General features: G+C 42.5%; 3 protein-coding genes across 11 annotated transcripts in view; all 3 read right to left on the reverse strand.

The window, feature by feature from the left end:
• The window catches only part of LOC105453289 (nuclear receptor coactivator 2), a 131,824-nt gene extending 128,116 nt beyond the window's left edge, over positions 1-3,708 (reverse strand). The window contains exon 1 of the mRNA XM_011695102.1: positions 3,243-3,708. Within this exon, the coding sequence (XP_011693404.1) occupies positions 3,243-3,271 (29 nt within the window). The 5' untranslated portion in view covers positions 3,272-3,708. The remainder of the gene's footprint in view (positions 1-3,242) is intronic.
• A 9,230-nt stretch (positions 3,709-12,938) lies between these two features.
• On the reverse strand, positions 12,939-14,326 carry LOC105453428 (ankyrin repeat domain-containing protein 39). Its single transcript, XM_011695390.1, has 2 exons — positions 14,207-14,326; positions 12,939-13,417 (listed from the first exon to the last, which is right to left on the reverse strand). Exons 1-2 carry the CDS (start codon positions 14,313-14,315, stop codon positions 12,939-12,941), a joined length of 588 nt encoding a protein of 195 aa, XP_011693692.1. The 5' UTR covers positions 14,316-14,326.
• Positions 14,327-14,471: 145 nt separating this feature from the next.
• LOC105453290 lies at positions 14,472-22,867 on the reverse strand. Of its 9 annotated transcripts, none has more exons than XM_011695111.1 (4): positions 22,599-22,737; positions 21,309-21,413; positions 20,716-20,952; positions 17,345-17,510 (listed from the first exon to the last, which is right to left on the reverse strand). In XM_011695111.1, the coding sequence occupies exons 2-4, from the start codon at positions 21,388-21,390 to the stop codon at positions 17,437-17,439; spliced, it is 393 nt and encodes a 130-aa protein (XP_011693413.1). In that variant the 5' UTR covers positions 21,391-21,413; positions 22,599-22,737; the 3' UTR covers positions 17,345-17,436. The 9 variants fall into 9 exon arrangements, 8 of the variants coding, with proteins under 8 accessions (XP_011693420.1, XP_011693416.1, XP_011693418.1 ...); XM_011695112.1 differs by having other exon boundaries at positions 17,435-17,545; positions 22,599-22,867; XR_974850.1 differs by lacking the exon at positions 17,345-17,510 and adding an exon at positions 18,907-19,118 and having other exon boundaries at positions 19,258-20,952.

Here is a 22,867-nt window from a genome sequence, read left to right on the forward strand (position 1 = left end):
AAGATGTTAATTACTGCGCTCGCGCGCCGCGTGTTCAATTGGCTCGTGTGTTGTATCGCGAATATTTCCGTTTTGCTTTCGCTAAAAAAAAAAGTCAAGGACACCTCGCCGAACCAGTATAATCCCCCGCGTTATCTCTTGGCTTTCCCTCTCCGTCTCTGGTGTATTTCTCACAGTTGACAAATTTGTCATCGCGATGGATTTTATTGCGATGAGGAACGCGCCGTTTCATTGCATTCTCGAGCATCGAAATGCGCAATTAACATTCTCTTCTGGATTCTCCGAGCATTAAAAAAAAAAAAGCGCAAAATCTCTATAGAAACGAACGGAGTCACGAACGGCACCAGGACAACAAGGTTAGAGAAAATCGCAGTGAATGTAGATTGCAAAAGCATGTATAAACTTATTAAAATAATAAGAGTCAGTGTCCCGATAAGCTCGATTAATTTCCTATTTCTCGCACGGTAATTGCCATATACGTGTACCGTAATAACGTCCCACGCAATACTCGCTAATCCCGCCGTCGCGTTTTGTTCTCTCTTTCTCTCTTCCCTGTTATCCGTGGACCGCGAAAAATCCCGTGGACCCGCCCGTTATTAGCGATAGTTGGGACCGAGGGAACCGCCGAAGAGAATAGTTGGCGGTCGCTTGATCGCGGCGGTAACGGATACTTAGGCGTCTACGAGGGAGGTGCCCGGGGATACGAAGGAGGTATATACGTCTATCCCAGGTACAGACAAAGGGGCATCCGCGCGCACGAGAAAAGAAGGGGAGCGGATTCGGCGGAAACCGTGGTATAGGCGCCCGAGGAGAGGACGCGAGGAGGAGGAGCCCCCTCTCCTCGTATAGAAGGAGCAGCAGGAACGGAACCGCGGCGCTCTCTCAAAGGACTCCTACTCTCTTTCTCTCTTCTGCTCGAACCTAAATATAACAGTCAAGTGCAGCTCCTTTCCTCGATCGCGTTCCCCCGCGCCATATTGGGCGCGCACGTGGAGTCGCGCGGACAGGTCGACGCTGTCGGGGCGCACCATGTGTATACCATGGATGATGTCGAAAGTGAAAGTATCGGAAGCCAAGGTATTCGTACTTTGATATTCAGATATTGCTGACGCCCAGCCAGGTACACAGTGTCTCAAAATCTGCCGTCTCTTTTAATCGGGCGTTCCTCGGCAAATGTATATATACGGACGACTTTTAAGAAAGGTTTCGGGCAAGGTTGCCATTTCGTTGCGATTTCTTAATTCATCAGTACGTATCTCGCAGATGAGTATGAAAATTGTGAGAAGATCTGCTTGAGACACGCGTATATACGATAAAAACTTTTGTATTCTCTTTCTCAAACGATATTTTTGAATTTTATTAATATTTTAAATCTATTCTTTAGTAAAATTAAATTAAAATCGAATAAATTCGTCAGTTCATTGCTTTATTGTAGCAGAGACATTCTATTTTTCATATGGAAATAAATATAAATTGTTATTCATACAGAGAAACAAATATAAATTGCTCCGCTATGAATCGCTTTATACGACAATAGAGTAATACATTTCTCGGATTTTGGAGAAATGGAGAAACATGACCTACTTCTCGTTATTCAAATGCTGACGTAATTTCTCCCGATTTATAATAAATGTTACCCAGTTCTCGTTTTCTCTCCCGAATCGACGTACGGTCAAGCGCAACGATTGAACCGTAATGACGCATGCGTCGTGATTCTCGAAATTGAGAGGCGATAGCGTGACGTCACCGGCATCTCTGACGTAGTTCCAGCACGGTATTAAACCCGTCGACCGGGTCAGGACATTACCCCAAATAACTAAAAACATCCTAATAACTTGCAGCCGAACAATGAAACTCGATCTATCAAGGAAAACGTATATAGATACTTTTGATACTTCCCGCTGATTTTTATTCTCTGATTTATATCGCTCGACATGTGCAGTGACAGAAATATTAATACTCCGATTCCGATATATATATATTTAAATTAAATATTCCGATATGTATTAAATTCAATTCGAAATATACATTTAAATGTTTTAAATTCAGATTTTCGAATAGAGACAGAAACGTGCTTCTCGTTTTGATCGAAACGTTCGAGAATAAAAACGCCCAAAAAGTGCCTTACATATTCAGAACATCTTTTCATGAAAAAAAGAATCTAAGTGTAACGAAAACGTCATATTATGTTGATAAAAATATTTTAAGATTTTCTACAAATTTCTAGAAATTAATAAAAATCCGTACAAATTGTTCTCATAAAAATTTATATATGAAATATAAAATAGTATATCCTTTTGTAATTTTTTTGAAACAAATAAAATGTCAATCAGAAGAATGAGTTATTTCGAAATTTTCATTTTTGACGTTGGATATAGAATTTTAATATTAATACCACGTTCGATGGCGGCGCGACAGTTTGAACTACTCTATGTGAGCGATTAAACCCAATTAAACCTAACTTTCATCTTCGATTACCTATTTGACATAGGTATAAAGAGAGCAATTGGCAAGGAGCTTTCAATTTGACATTCTATACTCAACGTTTCGACCTATATCGAGAATTGGGACGTCCCACATATGGGATGTGCTTCTAGTTAGACGTGAGCTCATAAAAATTGGATTTATTCGCTCCTGAATCAAATCCGAATGCTATAATCAAATCGGTCAATTTGAAAACATTGTAAGTCCGATAACTGAAATTATTCAACGAGACAGTAATATCGTTATTCTGTGCAGATTGAAAATTACGTGCACCGAAAATTGCATCAATTTGTGAAAGAGTTTAACTAGAAAAAAAAAATATGTAAATTAAACTTGCTTTCAACATTATTTCCATCCAGAATAGTTCTTTAGTCGGCTCGTACCTTTGCAAAATATCACGTTTCAAAAATCCGATATAATCCATTTTATCGAATTTTCCATCAATTTCATCAAAGCTACTGTTTATCTCTCTCGAAACAGGTATATTGTTCTCAAACGATTTGATATCTAGAACGTATATAGCATTCAACTACAAGTGTTGTACGAGCTCACTTATCGTTTTCGCGGGGGAAAGAAAAAAAAGCTAGACGATCTACGCTGTCGCCACGTGTGTCCCGCTAACTGTCTCGTTTCCCGAAAATTACGACCTGCCGCCGTTGTTCCCGAACTGACCGATTTAATCCTGTTGGGGCGCCGCGTTAAGGTTCGCGCGCGACAAACGATAATTGTAACCAAGATAAATGGATCTGGAGACTCACCCTGCATTTTCAGCGGCAGCAATGGACATGTGCCTCCTCTCATCGAGGGTGGGCGCGGCGTCGAATTGCCGGGGGAGATCCGTGGTAATGAATTGAAAGTCACGCGTGCACGAGAGACGTTTTCCTCTCTCTCTCTCTCCTTTCCCCGGTATTCCTCTCTTCTCTCTTATGGACACTACCCCTCGCGCACCAACCAGAACTTCTCACCACTGCTACCACCGTCGGTATCACCACTGAGCGACAACAGGGTCGTTAACCACCACGCGCGACACACCAGTATCACAGAAATCAACACCGCTCTTTTCGTCGCGATTCAGAAGAAGGTGAAAGAAACCGACGGGAAAGAATAACCGCGAATCCGTTCGAATCCCGCCTTCTTCCCACGGCCTGTGGTCCATATACACACACCACGCGCACGCGGTGTCCCGGATATATCCCTCTCGAGTACGCCTCGGGCAGGGAGGCGCGGAGGGGGGGGGGGGGGAGGGAGAAACGAAGCTGTAGGCGCGGCGCGCGATATCGTTCTCGCGATATTTAATCGTCGATTAGCCGACCGACGGTGACATCCGATGATGAGTCGGAAGCTGCATCGTCCTTCCGCCGATGGTTTTCAGACGTCTTCCCGAACTCGACGACATTCGATACAGCCCCCCGTTTCGCCGCTGCTGCCGGCCACTGCTGCTCCCCTTTTCTGCTCCTCCTTCCTCACCCGCTTCTTCCTTCTTCGTTCTTCCTCACTGTGATGCACACGCTCGGCAGGTGCACTGCAGGCGAGAGGAGGCCTCACACGGAATTGGATCAGGGCAGAGTCTCGAGCGCCGTCGGCCAGCAGTGCCGAGCGCGGAGCGATGGCGTGATCGACGAACGACGGCGCGTTGATCTCTCTATCGAGAGACGCGTACACACGTCGCCGGGGTGGGCCCGTAGAACGAGCGATGGGAGTGTCTCTTCCCCGAAGCCCGGGCCCTCCTCCGATTCCGTCCTTCCGTTTCTCAGATTGTTCTTGATTTTTGCTTTTGTGCAGGTTCTCTTCGAGTTGCGCGGGAGTTGCTTTTATCTCAAGCTCTTCCTGCCGGCGAAAGCTCGAATCGACGAAGTTCCTCGTCCCGCCGCCGTGGATCCTGTTGATCCTTCCGAACTTCCCCGCGGTCCACGAAGTTCAAGGGCTTTTTTTGCGTCGAGCAAGGCAATCTCGGATCGATCCTGGAAATAGGCAATAATAAACGTGAGATGAGCGAGAGAGAACGAGATAATCGTCGGGAGCGCGGGCGTAGGAAAGGAAGAAAGAGGTATCGGTGGCTATAAAATGAGTTCACGTAACGCGTTAATGAGCGGAACGAGTAAAAAAACTGCGCCGTGCATTACGTCGTACGCGTTACGCGTTGCGTTCGACGTATTTGCATATACGGCGACGAGCTCGTAATGCGCGAGTCGTCGTTTCTATGCTTATCTGTGAGGTAATCGGCGGAATCGTTAGCGAACACAAACGGTTACCAATATACTCCCCCCCCCCCCGTCGGACTGATACAAGAGTAACTGCTTGCAATTCAGAAGCAGATTCGCATCTTTCTCGTAAATAATACGTCATTCAAACAGCTATTGTTACTGTATCATTAATGCTTATCTTAATTCGGCTATTATTGGCTATTATTTCGATTATTATATCGTTATAGTTATTTTTATATCGTTTATATCGTTTATATCGTTCTAGTTATTTTTATACCACATTTATATTTCGTATATAAAAATTCCCGCATTCGTGTATAAAAAGAGGTATTATAAGACAGAACGTATGTTTAATTCAGTCGTGTATCGTTAGAAGTAAAACAACAATATAATTATTAGAAGCTGTTGTAAATTTCCAGGGAAAACTGTATTTAATACGTAAGAAATTAATTTTGTATCTCTCAGAAATCACTGGATATTATTTTCTTTCACGGCGTAGACGTGGGTGTGAAAAAAAAGACAACAAACGTGATGTTCAGCCTTCCAGAACAATGTTACCATTGTAACGCCTTACGAGATAACGCAATTTACGATTATTACTCGACACGTATTGCACGTATTGCGTATAGAAATATTTAAATAATTGTGCATTTTCGGGAAAAAAAAATTCTCTTCCTCGAAGCTAAAAAAAGAAGCTATAATTTTATTTAAATCAAAATGAAACCTGTGACACGTTTTACAAAGAAAAATACTATGGAATTAAATTATTTTATTTTAAACATTTATTACGAGATAAAAACTTTATATATTTTATTACATTTGATTACATGTATATTTACGTGCTCACTGCATTACATGTCGTTTGCTCGCGCACATTGTAATTCGGGGGGAATCTTCCAACCGGCTATTATTTTCCGAACAACGCGTGACGCGGTGTGCCTCCGTACACGAGGTACACAGGAATCGCGCCTTCCGCAAAGCCGCGAGGACTGCCCGCCTGTTTTTCCCCGTTTTCGGCGAGGCAGAGCGGAGCGGGAAGGTTAAACGCATCCGCAACTAATGGCGGGTTTCGAAATCGCCTCTCCGCAACACACAACAACTGTCGTTCCCGTCGTCGCGGCCACGGTGTAACCTCGCGCATCACATGGCGTCGCGCTCGGCGGAGAGGCAGAGCACTGCCATTAATACAATAGCCCCCGGGTGCGTGTGCATGCGCGGCGCATGTCCACACGGCCCATTCTCTCCGGCTTCCGAAACATATGTAGACCGTGGGCGCGTTTAGGAAAACTCGGGGAGATCGATATCGTCGTCGGCCGTCGCGTCGACGACGACGCTCCGTCGCGAATTTGCGCAATTTATCGTCGGGTGTTCTACGGGGTGTCCGGAAACTCGCGCGACCGATCCCGACCGCGGTCGAATTTTCGTCGGAAGATTGCGAAAACAAAAATGAAATTATTGCCAACCCGACTAAAGATGTTCGCGATCAATGCTCTTTCTCTCTCTATCTCTCTATTTAATCGGTTGAATAAGAGAATTTTTTTACGCATCGGCGTTCTTACATAAAACACCTCATCCTTATCCGCGTAATTTTTTTATATACCCGCTCTCTCTCGAATTTTGCTATCAGATTCACAGAATCAGATTCGGAATTAGATTCACTTGAATTACACGTTTCTTTCTACGTCGGTTTAAATTAAGGTCAAGGTTCCTGGAACGTCACTTCCCGCGATCAGAATTTTCTTCTAAAAAAGGCATTATCCCGTTCGAGCGGACGTTTTTTTAAAACATTTTTAAAGCACGTCGTTTGCGTTGCATAAAATATTTTTCTCGCTACCCGCGGTTATATTAAGTGACTCATCACACGACGATCGCGCACCACTACAGAAACGCGGTTGCGAAAAATCACGGACACACGGTTGCACAAACGTGAATTTAGAGGCCGCGGCGTAGCGATTGGCCCGCGTTCTTTTTTTTTTTCCCCGGTACCGCGCGCGTACTTGAGCACGCCTCGCCGACCGACGTCGAATTCGCGTCTGAAATGCGCCCGAATGTAATTAATTCGGAAATCGCGGATCGCGCCGCGTTGTGTGCATCGCGCGTTTTAAAAGGAGCGCCGCGTCGTCAATCATCATTTTCAGATGTTCTCCAAAACAAACGTAACGCTCGCTTTAGGGTACTTACGTCACGCGAAAAACACGGTCTAGCTGCACAACCGTCGTATTTCTTTCCTTTTTTTTTTACCCTCAAACTACATCATCACGTTATCCCGGCAGAAGGTGGTTACCACGAGAATAATGCGAGTGTATGAAAACGTCGGAATACATCACAAAGAGACTTACAACGTCTCTCCGGTATTAAATTATTAAATTTATTTTCTCGTCTGTTTAAATTATTAAAAATCGTGCCTGATCGAAATATCCCCGTCGGATGAGTATGTGAGCGCGGATAAATTGAATTTTAAGAATGCACTCTCGGCAATACCTTCTTCTATAAAACCGTCGGAGATTTCTATAGACAAGGCTATTTCGCAACGGCCGCAATTATTATTTCATGGCAAGCGAATGTAATTTACAATTGCAAGAAGTTGAGATAAGATCCCCTGAAATCGGTTCCAATTAAAGAAAATATCGATAAGAAATGAGATTCTGAAAGGAAGAGAGAGAAAGAGAGAGAGAGAAACATACAGAGTCCTGTCGACTTAGGTCGTAACGTTTACGACACGTCAGCATTATGAGGTTTAGCACTCCAAGTGTGGGACTATTTAAATAACCCCGCTGCCCCTATGTTACGCAATTTAAAGGGTCTCGAAGGAAAAACTCGTAACTTTGTCGGCTTGAGCTAAGACTAAACAGAGATTAGAAAGCTGTGAATAAAGCTATATTCCTTTTCTTTGTATTATTATTATTGCTACACCGTTACTTTCCTCAGCTCTCTTACTGGCGCCTTAGCATAACGTTAAATATGTTATTTACAATTTAAATTTTCAATTTGGTAATTTTCATTTCCCTCTCGAGAATTATACGTTTCGGATTACACATGTAACTGTACGTCGTTATTATTTATAAAACATTCACCGCGAATCTTCCATTTTTGAAACGAAAATTCTATTGTGGAAACGAATATTAATAATAAATAATTCTTCCACAAACTTTTTTCAATATAATTTTCAAACGTTAAATTTTACAGTATTTAATATGTGAAGTCTTCGGAAAATAAAAACTAAACGTGGCTCAAAATTAAATTCTTCGTATTATTAGCATAATATAAATATTTTAAATCATACGTTGCTGAAGAGATAAAAATATCAGTGATACTGAGGCGCAAACATTGGCTTTCCCTTCGGATTCCTCAAAAACGGCCAATTTCGCCACATAGTAGTTTCATAAAAAACAAGGACAACGTTTCGTAGTCTTCTTTTAAAAAATGAAAGGCTTTGCGTAACCGCGACGGTTCTCAGGCCGGCAGCCCTGTGTGTACGAGGCAGTCCCCGAAACACACGTCAGAATATCGGCTCCTATACAATTTCGTGTATACAATGCGAGTACATTGTAACTCACTTCTTCGAATAGCCTGGCTTAGGCGATGCGATCGCGTGACATGCCCTTAGGGCGACCGCGGCTCACTCGAGCTCATTAGACCGAGAAAAAGTTTTAACGCAGAAACGAGAGAATCCATCGGGACCGAAAATTAGGCGGACCCCGTTCGTTCGTTCGTTCGTTCGTTCGTTCGTTCGTAGAAAATGTGCCACTGCCATTGTCCAATTTTTATCCTCCCATTATTGTGATTCGGCCCCCGGGGGCGAGCGTGCGAGGAGAGGAGTGTGGAAGGAGAGAAATGTTTGTTCCCTTCAAAATGTATTCGCCGCGCCATAAAGTAATCAATCGTTCGCTATCGCGATTAGCCCCCCCCTCTCCCTCTCACCCTCCCCGAGATAATGGATGTATCCGTGTAAGTGAGTCCGAATAGATCGCCGTTGCGGAACGGAATCGTGGAATTTGCCCTGAAAAGGGCCATCGGGTTGCTAATGGCATTTTTAGTCGGAAAGAAAAGCGCGAAACCTCGCATGTTTCGGGAGGGACAACACTTAAGGGTTATTTGACACCGAAGAATTATATGGATCAATGTGTTGAGCGCGATTCACAATGCGCGTTTAGCAGCGACTGAAAAGGCAGAGCCGAAGGATATTAAATATCTTCTCTCGGGGGGAGGGGAGAGGGGACGGGGGGGGCTTAAAGTACATCTCGGGAAGAAATTGATACTATAATTTGATAATTGGCCAATAATAGTGAGACTATGCTAAAAGTAGGTACTACAGAAATTCCCGGAGAGACAACAAATGTCAGAGTCAAGTTCGCAAAGAATGTCTGCGTGATTATCTGGTGATGAATATCTGACACTGAAATCTGCACGTGTTTCATCACGTATAAACTATAGGAGCTCTTGGCAATATATCAAAGATTTCCGAAATCCTATTGATCCAGGTCAAGAGGGATCGCTTTACACCAAACATTTCACGCAGTGTCATTTTTTTCAGACTGAAAGACACGAGGACCCCGGGTCCCTTTTGGCAGGTCCCTTTTCACGCGCGCCGCAACAAAACACGGGTGTTTACACGTCGTCACCTTGAGAAAGAGGAAGGAGGAAAAGCATTGGGAAACAATTGTGGAAACTGTCACCGAAAAAAAAAAAAAAAAAAAAATAGACCTGCCGAACAACGAGGCTCGAGAAGAAAAATGCAAAAAAAGATATAAAACACACTTTATCTTACCTTGTTCCCGCAGACAGTCCCTCTCTCTCTCTCTTTCTGTCTTTCTTCTCCTCGTATCGCAGGTAGACAGAAAGTCCCGTGGTGCGGTGCGATGCGGTGCGGTGCGGCGCGGCGCGACGAGATGAGATGCGGTGCGGCGACGCACAATCGAAAGCGCGATGGTGAACGCCGCGCGAGAGCGCGCCACGGACGCGGCGGCGGCGGCGGCGGCGCGCACAGCGGAGCGCGACGAACTTGACTCTCAGCGGAGCAGCGGACCGTCCGACGAGCGAATAAAAACGGAACGTAGAAACCCGGCCGCTGCTTTCTTGCGGCGCCGCGCGCGATCCGGCGCGCCGCCGTGCATTATAACGCCGCTGCTAACCCCGCGGGGGGACCGCGATGTTTGCTTTGCTACGTACGGAGACGCGGGCAAGAGAGACACCCGGGAGAACGGAACGTTTTCGCGAGGCGCTTGGCGAACGGCACACAACACGCGGGGAGAGGACTTGACTGACTGACTGACCGACCGACTTATCCGCGGCACAACGACGATTCCATTCTCGCTCTTCGCGCTGCCGTCGCGAGTTTGAGGTCGAGGTTGCCCGTCCGTATGTCTTCTTCTTCTCTCTCTCTTTCTCTCTCACTCTTTTCCTCTTCCTTTCTTTCGCAAGAGAGGAGGCCGCGGTCTGTGGAGGGCTGCTCCGAAAAACGTTGCTCCGGGGGACGGACGGCGGAAACGACGCGCGCACAGTCGCGAGAGCGGCACGGCCAGCTGCGAGAGAAATATCCGAGAAACACAGCGACGTGTCTGCTGCTGCTCCTCCTCCACCTCCTCCTCCCTCTTTCTCCCTCTCTCTTCCTTCCTTTCCTCTTCTTCCTCTTTCTACCGTCGCTCTTTCCGCAGAAAAACACAGTGGGGCGCCACGGGATGCGGTTGATATGCGTCCGCCTTATCTCCTTTATATTCCGCTTCGCACGTGTGTCGGAAACGCGCGTGCCAGCGTAATGTCGCTGCGCGACGTGACAGCAGCAACGACGACGATGACAACAATGACGACGACGACGACGGTGACGACGACGTCGGCGGCGACGGCGAGCACAGACGACGACGGCGACGACGAGGCGCCGCGCCGCGCGCGAGCCTTCCAGAAGGGTCTATCTGGTCGCGGTGTAGCGTTGTCTCGCGGCCGGCGGCCTCGCCGCTCTTCTCATCCTCCACGGCTGCCGCAGCGGCGCGAACCTCCTCCTCGCGACGGGCGCTGCTGGACAGTACACGCAAGTACGTCGCGGCGGCGGCGGAACGTCCCGCCGCGCGCCCCCCTCGTCCCCCTCCCCCTCCTCCTCGCCCTTTCCCCCGACGACTCCGCGCTCGCGGCGAGAGCGCATATATGTATGCGTGTGCCTGTGGTCTTTCTCTCCTCTTTCTCTCTCTCTCTCTCTCTTCTCTTCCAACGCTCTTGCCGTCCTTATCTATCGCGCTCTCGCTCCTTCTCCTTTCTCGCGATCTTACCAGCGGTGTCTATCCCTTCCTCCGTCTCGCTCTATCTCACCGTGCACGCAACAGACACACCGTGCGAGAGCGCGCTGTACCCCTCTCTCTCTCTTTCTCTCTCTCTCCCTCTTGTCCGCGTATTGCGTATAACGACGGGGCGCGAGCGTGTATGTGTGTTACACGGAGCGGCGCGCCGCGGATAGGGACGCAGGAGATGGAGACGTAGCGAGCGACGACGATGACACCACGACGACGACGACGACGACGACGACGATGACGACGACGACGGGGACGGAGAGCGCGCGCGCGCGCGCGCGTTGTCCGCTCAGGGTCCGCGTTGAGTTCGGCGCGCGCGGTACGTGTATATATATGTATATACGTGTATGTGTATGTATGCACACTCCTCGATTAGCGCGACCCGACGTGCGTGACGTCACAGCGGCGACGACGTTACATCGCCGCTCTCCGGCCGATTGTCACTCGCGGCGAGCGAGGGTATCGGCGATCGTCGATCACCGAGAACGGGAAAGCCGGAGCTCTCCGTGAGCGGCCGCGCGAACGAAACGGAGCGAAACGGGCGTGGACGAAAAGCGGAGTAGACTCCGAGAGACGGCCCGGCGATGACGACGACGACGACGACAACGACGAGCGGCGCTCTCGCACGCGAGAGCGAGAAGGAAAGAGGCCGCCGCGCGCGCGGGGCAGCCTGCCTTTGCGTTGTGTGTATCGCGCGGACGGCCGATACTTTTGTGTGTTATCACTGACGGCGACGTGTCCCCGTCCCGCCGGAGTTGCGCGGCCACACACGGGGGTTTACGCGGACACGACGACGCGAGAACGTCGGCGGCGCGGTGCGCGCGATGGAAAGCGGTACGGGCGCGAGCGACGCCACGCTTTTGCTTGCGAGACGGCACGCGCGAACGAAACCCGCGGTTGGTACCACTCGTGAAACGACTGACGACTCCCCGTCGTGCAACGACTGGCGCGGCCGCACCGCGAACGACGGATATCCCCGGCGGGGGGAAGGGAGATGCATGCGCGCCCGCTAGGTGGCGTTTTATCGAGAAAGAGAGAGAGAGAGCGCGAGGACTCCGCGCGCGCCTGCTCCACACCGGGGCTCCGGCGGCCGTAACGTGCGCCGCGGCCGCCGCGTACGTTACCTACATACAACAACCGCGATCGGGAACGGCGGCGGCCGGAGACGGCCGAAGCCGCGCGCGAAGCCGCTTCAATATCAAGTGCACGACCCTCCGCGGCCGCATGTCCGTCCCGTCGCGCGCGCAGACGGACGGGACGGTCGCGTGTTATATATTGCGACTCTCTCTCTGACGAGGAACGTCGCGTTCTCGCCGCGGCGGAAGTCGTTCGCGGGGAATTTTAGGCGCGTTTAATTTTTCACCCGACAAACCCGATGAACGACGAGAGGAATTCGAGTTTTGCGCGAATTGTCGAGGAAATAACTTGACGAGAATCCGACGATCTCCCGCGGATTCGAAGCGTGCAGCTTTATCGCGAGAAAAATAAAATCCCTCTCTTTTTAAGAATGACTATTTTTTATTAATCACATTAAATAATTCTTATTATACCAAAATTCGGAATAGCTATACTTTGAATGGACCTGGTTTTCTATCCCATAGGTTTCTCGTGTTCTACTTTCAGCGTCGGGAATATTAGCTTTCGGAAGACTTTCCGACATATGTAGAGATTCGCGATACATAATTCCGTAATCTATAATTCTGTTATAATAATTGAAGCACACCAGTCTTCCCGATGTATAAATAGAGATTCGCTTTTATTCATTTGCATACAGATGTACAAAAAGAATCATAAATCTTGGATCACAATTACGCATTACCGTTTAGTATTTTCATCGCTTTCGCTCCGAGAAGCTGGAAAACTGCGAGTATTCCGTTTAATTGATTTTTGATGATTTGGCGTTTACTTTTTTTTTACACATTTTCCATCGATTATTTCGCTCACTATCCCCCCTCCCCCCCCCCTCGGACTTTTACGCGCGAAACAATCTCTCCACTGTCTTTATTCTCTCGACGTCGCTCTCCGTCGTTTTCCAACGTTCGAACACGTCGTCCACAGTCTGACCGTGATTGTCTTTGACGGTGCGATCGGTGATCGGCAGCAGCCTCTTGACGATCTCAACGCCCTCAGCGGAGCCGCCTATCATTGGGATCGCCCGGTGCAGGGCCGTCCGACCGTCCGCGTCCGTCAGATCGGGCGCCGCGCCGTGGCGCAGCAGCAGCTCGACGACTTCGGCGTGGCCCGTGCCGGCCGCGCGGTGCAGAGGCGTCGCTCGCATGCCGCGGGTGCACGCGTTCACCTGCGCGCCGTGCTCCAGCAGAATCTCGCACACGCGGATATGCCCGCCGCGCGTTGCGTAATGCAACGCCGTGTAGCCGGCGGAGTCCGGCTGGTCGACGAAGACGCCCTTCCGCAGTAGCTTGTTGACGCGATCCACGTCACCTTCCAGCGCTGAAAAAAAGTAAACACGCGCGAAAAGCCAAAATAAAGGGCGCAGGAACGTAAAGAAAAAAACAAGTCGTAAACAAAATTCCTGAAGATAAGAATCGAAACTCAACTCACTGGTTTCGGATTGAAAGTCACACATTTTTTTTGTCGCTGCTGACAAAATTTGGAATCGATTATTTCTTGGCGAAAAATTGTGGAAAAAATTATTACAAGCATACAGTATAAAAGTAATGACAAAATATTAATGATTATTATAATAAAAAATTTTATTGTAAGCTACATGCAAAAGTCATAAGTTTTAATACTCATAATAAAAACATTATTATTATAAGTAATGCAAAAGCATAATAATAAAGTTCTAATAATTATTAATATATTTATATTATAATAATTATTAATATTTATTTATAAGTTTATTTATGATTTTTACTTATTATATTATTATATTAAAAATAATTTTTTCCAGTAATACATTTCAAGAATCTATAAAAACTGCATAATAGATTCCGACTTCCCTTAGCTTTTAACTTTACATGTTTTCGCAATAATTTTATAATTCGTTTAGAAATTAATTTATATCATGCTTTGCAAATCATCTTTTGAACATGTACGATAATGAGAACAGAGACAACTGAATTCCGTTACAATTTCGAAACTGGAGCGCGTAGTAAAAATCGAATCGTATTATCATTCCGTTTATTTGCGACCAGCGTTCATAATGCTTCATCACATACTATCTATCCTTATTCCGCGTAAATGTCTGTATCAACAACGGTGCCGCTTTCCATTTACCTGCTGTCCAAATCCCGCGTTCGAAACCGATTTCGTCTACGGTCTGACAAACATTGTACCGTGAGGCAGTCAGTTCGCAACACGTTTTGTGATCGTCAGAATGCTCCATTGTTTATCGTATCTGCAAATGACTGTTAAGAAAATCCTACATTAAGGTTCGACTGACTGAGGTATTGCGCATCATGAAGAGGAACAGATCGCTCTGAGTTCAAAGGAGGTAAAGACTTTTCGGCGTGTATACGCGAACACACGCACAAACACAGACTTCTTCATCGGTATATTTATTTCTCATATAGTTTCTAAACACAAACGATCATGTACAACATTCAATTACACGCTGAGTTATTAGGGCCGCGTACAACTGTCGTACATACAAAATATATGTAGTTTCACGTGTGAAAGAGATTAATTAGCTGTACTTAAATATAAAATACATTACATAAATATAAAATTCGTCGAACTAGCGCGAACGTTACTCGGAATCAACTATTCAGACTGTTAAAATTATAACGCCAAATGCTCTTCGTTCCCGTCACCAACTGTAACTTTTGATTTTTTTTCTACTTATACATGTATAATATATAAACTAACAATATAAGCGTCACACTGCGAGATAACGATCGTTCTTTATAATTTCGTTCAATTTGTAGATTGAATTCTTAACAAATACAGGAAACATCGATTGCAATAATACTTTGGATTGATATTAATGCTTTGTGGTAGGATCTTTAGATCGACATTTATAATTTGCAATAAGATTGATAAACAGCATCACAAACATCATATATCAATTTTTTTTTCTGATTGGCTCTACAATCAGAAATAAAACTCTCTGGACCGCAATCGATCCGGAGGAACAATATCTCACGTGTAACAATAACTATACGATAAATCACCTCTATTAAAGCAAATGGTGGGAAAAGTAATTAGACGCTATTATATTTAGATATAATACTATACTAATATAAAGATATAATATGTATAAATGGTATTTTTGCATGTATATAATAAAATTTCGTTCTCCACAAACACATATAAGTGGACACAGTTTGAAGCCAGTATGGGCCAAATTTGATGCAATGTAAACAACGTTGCGCCCGATTTGGCCCATCTGGATCCTACAAGATTCACGTTCTAGACCTTCAACAAGGCAAATATTTCAAAAAAACCCATTTTTCATGCAACGAGGTAAAGATATCACAAATCATTGTATAATTAATTAATACTTCCATATTGCATGTATAACGGATATAATGCAATCAACGCACGTTCCTTTGGTCAGAATTTCCGCGTCCACTAAATTACAATAAATTACAATCCGCAGCGCGATTTTATTTTGCGCGTTGCGAAAGTCTTTACGCGGTTCAATCTCCGGAATCGTACCCCTTCCCTCCCCTCCCCCTCTTTCCCTCCCAAACAGTCTTATCATGATTATACAATCTTACCGCGTCAATTTTCGAAGTCGTAAAAGAAGGAACTCGTCATTGCGGCGGTACACAAAAAAATATCACGTTCGATAACGTGAGAACCCTTCGTGCGATTTCGTACAAGGACTAATGCATAAGTTTCCTAAGGGAAAGATGAAATATTCATTTTCCAAACTATTCTAACGGAATACACGCTGCACTTCGTACACATACCGGTTCAATTTCGCAAGGTACAATAGAACATTTTTTAAAGATAGCCCTTTCAAATTGATCCGTACGTATATACATTTAACTCGTAAAACTTCGAAGCGCAGTTACACAGACGTAATTTCAGACAAATACTCACTACTCGCAAGATATCAAAGCAAATGTAAAAAAATTCAAAAAATTGCAAATCTCATCGATTTATCGAAACTAATTTCTACAGTTGGATTCATAAAGACACATGTATATATCATATATATATATAAGTTCTTCAAGAGAATATATGTGTAGATAATATAATGTTCTTGCAGTAAGGCCCATTTTTATAACATTTAATTTTCCCGCTGCATTGTCCAAAGTATCTCGGCATCTCCGGTAGTACAAATAACTCGATAGCCGAGCTCAGCTAGAGCATTTATGACGGAGAACGGTGTGCCTGAAATCAATTTCGCAGCGTAAGATCTTAAAAAGTCCTATAAAGATTGCTAATATTATTATACTATTTAGATCACAGCTGGTTTTGTCCAAGAACTTTTATAAATTATAATATTTGTCTTAATAATAAAATCTTTATTAGATTAATTTAACTTTTAAAAATTACTGAATCATTGTGTCATAGTCAATGAAATATTTTACGATAATAATACAATAATTGTATTGTGACAAAGGACGGACTCCCAGAAAGATCCAAAATCCTATTGGCGAAAAATCTCATTATCGTAAATCTACTGTTTAAAAGAATTTTAAAAGAATTTTTTTCACGGATAAAGTCATCGATGTAATGTTTATTTAATGCGTATTTCGATCACAGGTATTGTAATTTATCTTTGATTAACGAGCTACGTTGCATTGGAAATACTATTAATTTACATAAGAACGTTAACTCGTCTGCATGCTTTCTTGAATTGACAAACAAATTGAAGAGATATGGCACAATCGCGACATACTCCGTCCCGATTTATTACTTCTACGAATCAGCATAAAATAATATTAGCTACATCATAGTTGTTTTGCGAATATCTTAATATTTTGTTCAACAATTTTTGTCGTAATTAATGTTTTCTTTTCTTTACAAAATTATTGACGCGATTCTGTATAGCTACTAATTGTGTACATATTAATTATTGTAATAAATATCAAAAATTAAGGGCATTCTCTAGTAATTTCAGTCGAGGCTGCTAACGCGTTTACTTCATGTGTTCTTATAAAATCATAATTTTAAAGAACCGCAGATAATTGCACAAATAATTGTACGAATCGTTTAAAATTTTTTTTGCCAGTAATGCTATGTAACTAACAGAGATTTCATAATCAAATTGCTATGTTCTCTGTCATATACACGTATGCATGCATTCGCAAAATTAACGTTTGCGCGCGAGTAAAAATTGCATCATAGCCGAGGGAACTTGGATCTTTTCGGAACTTCGCGATCTGCACAACTCTTGATCTCGTCGAAATTATGAGTTCATTAACCTTTTAGCATAATTGCATTCAAGACATTCGTGCTACCGGCGGCCAGCGGGAAACGGGTACGTAAAGCTGCTATCTCCTTCGGCGACAAACCGAAGACCGCGCAATCGGTCGCGAACGGGGACGCTTTTACACCGATGTAATAGAAAGTGTCGTCTTCGTCGCCGACGATGGTCTGCTTGGTTGTCGTTGCCATTGCCGCGCTAAAAGTATCGTTATACCTCGTTGTGCTTTACTTCTAAAAGAAAAGCAAACGTGACGCACGTGAGTGACGATCGGAGCCGTTTATCTCGAAAGTGATGCGAAAATCATCCTTCGAGCAATTCTTTATGAGATCTAAAGGAAAATTCAGAAAATATCTGCGTCCACTATAGGTTTTTATTATCGTAAGATTCCGTGATATTTTCTCCCTCTGAATAGTTACGGTTCGACCAGAGAGTAAAAATGAAAATCATCTCTCTGAGATCCCGTTGGAGCTAATACAAAAATGCGATTGGTTTTTTAATTACTTTAAAAATATACGTATGTAGCTTCAGAATTCACATTCGTCAATAAAAAAATAAATAAATAAATAAAGTTTATATAGATAAAATAGATTTTAAAAAATGCTTCCTGGACAATAAAATTCTAAATTGCTTTTTTAACATCTTACAATTATTTTGAAAGAAAATAATTAAGGTATAATTATCTTGCAGGAAATGAAATATCTATCCTGAGAAGATATACCGCTTTCAGGATAAATGGCACATTCCGATCGAATAAAACGTTGCTGAAGCTGATATATTAACGTAATATACCGTATCTCCAATAGAAAATCAACAGAAGGATCGAAAGTATTTAAGGAAATGATAACACAAGAAAGATAGGACATAGTTATTCAAATTTTATCAAAGTACTTTTAAGAGAAAGAATAACAACTTGATAGCAAGTTACGTTATTTTTTTTCCTGTTGACTTCTTGTTTAAGTATATTGCTTAAGATAACTGCAGATAATTTCTAAATAAATATTTTCTATTGGAAGAATAAAATATTAGCACATATGTAAACATGAACAATATATACAAATGATATTGCTAAGACTTATGAATTGTCAATGAAAATTCACGTATTTTCCGATGATATATAAAATTCCGAATAAAAAAACATTGTTAAAGCTTTGCAATGTGAAATGATATCAAAAATATTGTTTTCAATTTTTCGTAAATAAAATCCGAAAATTCTAAATAAAAATAATTTGATATAAATGTGTGCAGTCAACAGTAGATCTATCGCAAGTACATAAAATACTATATCTTTAAATACAAAATGTTTTCACAAAATCGTATAATTCTCGTTTTATACATATACGTAAAAGAGTAAAAATTCATTGATTGAGTCATACGTTATTACGTGCTGCAAAAAAAAAGCGATTGTAAAATTAATTCAGAATTTTATGTGCATATCGGAACATATTTGAATTGCTTAAAAACTATATCTATTTTATTGTTATCAATTGCTATGATGCAGAAAAAAAACAAATTGTTACATATATGTGCAAAACACAATAGGAACTTTGAGAAAAACAACAGTTATCTAACATTAATTAATATATATCGTTAATTATATGTATAAATAGCATTTTATAAATATGTCAAAATTACGATACAGATCATTCCGTGTAAGGAAGTATTTCATTGCTTTTTACTTGTCAATATAGGTACATAATACTTTTAAGGATATATAAAATCATAGAGAATTTTGTATACATTCATCGGGACTGAGCAGGTTCTCTATTCTTTCCTTCTTATTCAATCCTCTTTCACATATTCAGTCTTCTTCGTATTCATAGAATAGAAATGTGTGCGCCATCAATTTAGGGTAAGAAAACGAGAAAGATAGAAAAAGCGTAATTAAGTAGCAAGCATAAAAATGTGTAGTGGAAAAGTGGTATAGGAGAAATATTGCGTTTACCGAGATTAGAGAGAAAGAGGCCGGGAAAGAATAAGGAATATAAATTATTTTTATAAGGCATTCTTGAATCATTTTAAACAGACAGTGAAGAAATTGTGCTCAATTATGTTACATGCGACGTCATTCCTTCTGCTCTGTCCAATTAACTGTTTCTCGTGCTCTTCTTTAAAACGCATTATGTATTATACGATTTCGTGCGCTCACTTCACTTGTCTACTGCACGGATAAAAAAAATGATGTATATTAGCAGCATTAGCCAACAGCAGTCTAATTGAAAATAATCTTGTTCACTCAATAACAGTATTAACGAAACAAATAATATTCTATTGAAACAAGAGCACGGCGCATTTATTTCATTAATACCGTCTTTGCATTAACAAGATTATTTTCAATTTGCCGACCAACGCTTAATACATCATTTATTTTCCGTATATGGTCGTATTATACGAGCTTGCCAAATTTACTAGTTGTTTGTCGACAAAGAACAAGAGTCCTCGAGAGAGAACTTACGAGATTTTAGATAGAAACAAAAGACGATAATATATTGGATGGCCTCTGCTGAAATTGGATTTCTCTCATTTCATTTTTTACGGCACTTCCACAACTTTTACAAATGTATGGGTGGCTACACGTATATACCGATAGCCGACATATCTTCAATGGACTTATCGTATATACAATGAAATATTAGTCTAATTCAAACATCTCTGAGTAATGCGTTCGGTATTTACATGCAATATACGTGAAGATAAAAGAGTCTCCTTCTATAAATATATCTGTAAGCTGTTTGAACATAACGTAATAATCCGATATGTATACAAGATAGCATAAAGTATCTATAAATTCGTATCACAAAAATATTTAATTTAAATTTCAATGGAACTTCGTGTATTGTCGTATTTCTTTTTTTTTTATTCTATTTTATCCTCAACAGAGATAAAAATATCTGCTAATATTCGAATCGATATCTGGCGAGTCTAAATAAAAATGGTAGCACAGTATCAATATTGTGCTACCATTTTTATTAGACTCGCCATATGTATCATCGCTTTCTATATCAACAAAAGTGTTGTATCAACACTTTTTCACACAGTAATCTACATATGAAACTCTTTTAATTCATTTTTTGCTAAGCTTGTTCACTGTACTTATTTTTCAGAGTGAATTTAACGATAATTATCCATCCCGAAAGTGCCAATATTAATTCAATACGTGCAGTTTGCTACTTTTAGCGCAACACGCCGTCCCTGAATTAATATTAATGTATGCACATACTGTAACAACTTGTTTACATTGCAAGAACGCGTTGAGATTGTTAAATCAGAGTAGATAATGAAGTAGGTGAGCTTGTGCCTTAGAAGCGTTAGAATGGGCGTGCCTAATGAACGGTAACACTTATGCCGTGCAATGACAGGTGCTCTCTTAAAGCGGCAGTAAATACGAATTTTCGAGCCATACCAGCTTTTACAACGGGCGCTTTACAGGTTGCAGGATCGGGTTCTGCGAATTCTTTTCTCATAGTCCACATATACTCATTATAATCCTGCTTAATGCTAGTACTGGACGATGCGACGACTTTGTAACCGAGTACCTCTAATGCGGTCAATATTATGCAGGGATGCTGCAAATATACTATCGTCGAGTCGTCGCAATATCCTATAGAGGAGAACCGACCCAACTGCTCTATGTCAGCCGCTATAACATAATTTGAATATTACTCGCACTTAAAAAAAAAAAAAAAGACTTGATTTATCACCTGCAATATTTCCAACTACAACGTTACTCGCCGTAATCTTGAAAGATTAAGCGCGTCAATTTGCCCGAAGTAAAAGATAGCAGATATAAGTACGTCATATCTGCTATCTTGAAACGTTATTTCTTGCGCGTAGAAAAATTACTAGGAAGAAAAAACGCGATACATCGAGCTCTCTCAAATGTGACTCATTAATCGCGGAGCGACGTTATTTAATTGAAAAGTTTGAGTAAGCAAAGAATAAGATGTAATCAATTGTGCATAAGGGCGAATATACAGAGGAGTGTTTCTTTCGTACCTTTAAGCCCTGACACTAAAACCCTCCAGGGATATTTATGACTGTACGACGCTAGATTACCACGTACTAGAATGTATGGCATCTGTAATAGTCAGCTAAGACAATCTGTAATAGACGACACATCCTATGGATACATGTAACACATATTCGGATAAGTATAACTATATAGTGCTAGACATTTTCTGCTAATTATCTGATATGAGAACAATTAATGTGCGCTAATTGGTGTGCAATTTGAAGCGCTATAGAACCTTAGCTTATCAAACGCAGTTTATCGCAGCGAAATTGTTACGTTGTAAATGTCAGACGGGGTCCAGAGAGTTTCGAAAGATCGTCACATCGTTTGCAAATTTTGGTCTTGCAAAATCGACAAGCTAATCGTGTACACCTACTTATCGAAATCGGTATCAAAAATAATGAATGTGAACAAACTAAAGGCTATATTTAGTCAAATTAGACCGCTAGACTAAAGGTCGATCGATATAGGAAAAATTTCCAGAGATTTCCCAAGAGAATCGACAAGTTTCAGGAATGCGGCCGCACGCGCGCGGCGTGTCAAAGGTCATTCTACAATAGGATCAACATAGCCGTATGCCTGTAAGCCACAAGAAATTGATCAATCGTAGTCGAATTATTCGTGCCAAAATTCGTTCCAAATTCTCCCCACATTCGACCGTGATTTGATCAATTTCTCACGGCTTACAGGTGAGCTTTACAACTACGCTCACGCTAGCGTAGAACGGCCTTAATGGAGATTCCGCGAACCTCCATTGTCAGTAAATGTCACAATGATGCTCGTCAGAAAGGTAGGAGCTTCGTAAAGAGCTGGCCTTTAGTTTATTTAATCCTGATTTTTCTTTTTGCAGTCACCAAGTGACATTTGGAGTCATTTTTAAAGAACGCGAAACATAACCTCCGCGTAGTAAATAAAAAATATGGGAAATACACGAGTTATCATAATCGATATACAAATAGACTGTACTTCCGTAATCTTGCATGATTTATCTGCTAGAACACCTTCGATCGATCTACTCGCGGCACGTAACATCGCGAGCTTAAAACACACCCGAATACAAATACACCCCTTATTTTGTTCAAGCGGACAAAGCGGGACAAATTGTCGGGCGAGATACGCCGTACGAATCGGCATTTCTCAGTAAATCCGAATATTACTATATCAAACGTGACTCAAGAAAAAAAAAAACAGTTCACTTTATCTCGACACATGCGTCACATGAACTTCCCTAATTGCTGTCGATACATATATGTAAATTATACTATGACTCTTACCGATACAGGAAGAGGGACGGAGGGAGTCGAGGAATCCCAAGAAGCGGCTTATAAAGTTATATGCCCTCTCGGCGATATAATTCAAGTCAATCGGCCACGTACGTGATGATCGACTGTCCCGGGCTCTCTTCTGCCTTCCGTTTTCTGAAAAACGTACCGGAACTTACATGAAACTCTTACCGCAACGCACACACATTCGGACTCGACGAGGCGAATGAGAATGAGAATAAACTGGAATAAACACAAAAAAAGATGTATGTACGCAGTAT

This window comes from Wasmannia auropunctata, unplaced genomic scaffold (assembly GCF_000956235.1).
Source record: "Wasmannia auropunctata unplaced genomic scaffold, wasmannia.A_1.0 LD336000.1, whole genome shotgun sequence".
In the NCBI taxonomy this organism is placed as follows: Eukaryota; Metazoa; Arthropoda; class Insecta; order Hymenoptera; family Formicidae; genus Wasmannia; species Wasmannia auropunctata.

Bases quoted from the DNA above. Each gene is read 5' to 3' on its own strand.
- LOC105453428 (XM_011695390.1), bottom strand. From the start codon at position 14,315: ATGGAGCATTCTGACGATCACAAAACGTGTTGCGAACTGACTGCCTCA. The intron at 13,418-14,206 runs GTAAATGGAAAG...ACTTTTTTTCAG, and splicing joins ACGCGGGATTTGGACAGCAG to CGCTGGAAGGTGACGTGGAT.
- LOC105453290 (XM_011695109.1), bottom strand. From the start codon at position 21,390: ATGCCATACATTCTAGTACGTGGTAATCTAGCGTCGTACAGTCATAAA. The intron at 20,953-21,308 runs GTACGAAAGAAA...ATTATGTTATAG, and splicing joins TTTAGTGTCAGGGCTTAAAG to CGGCTGACATAGAGCAGTTG.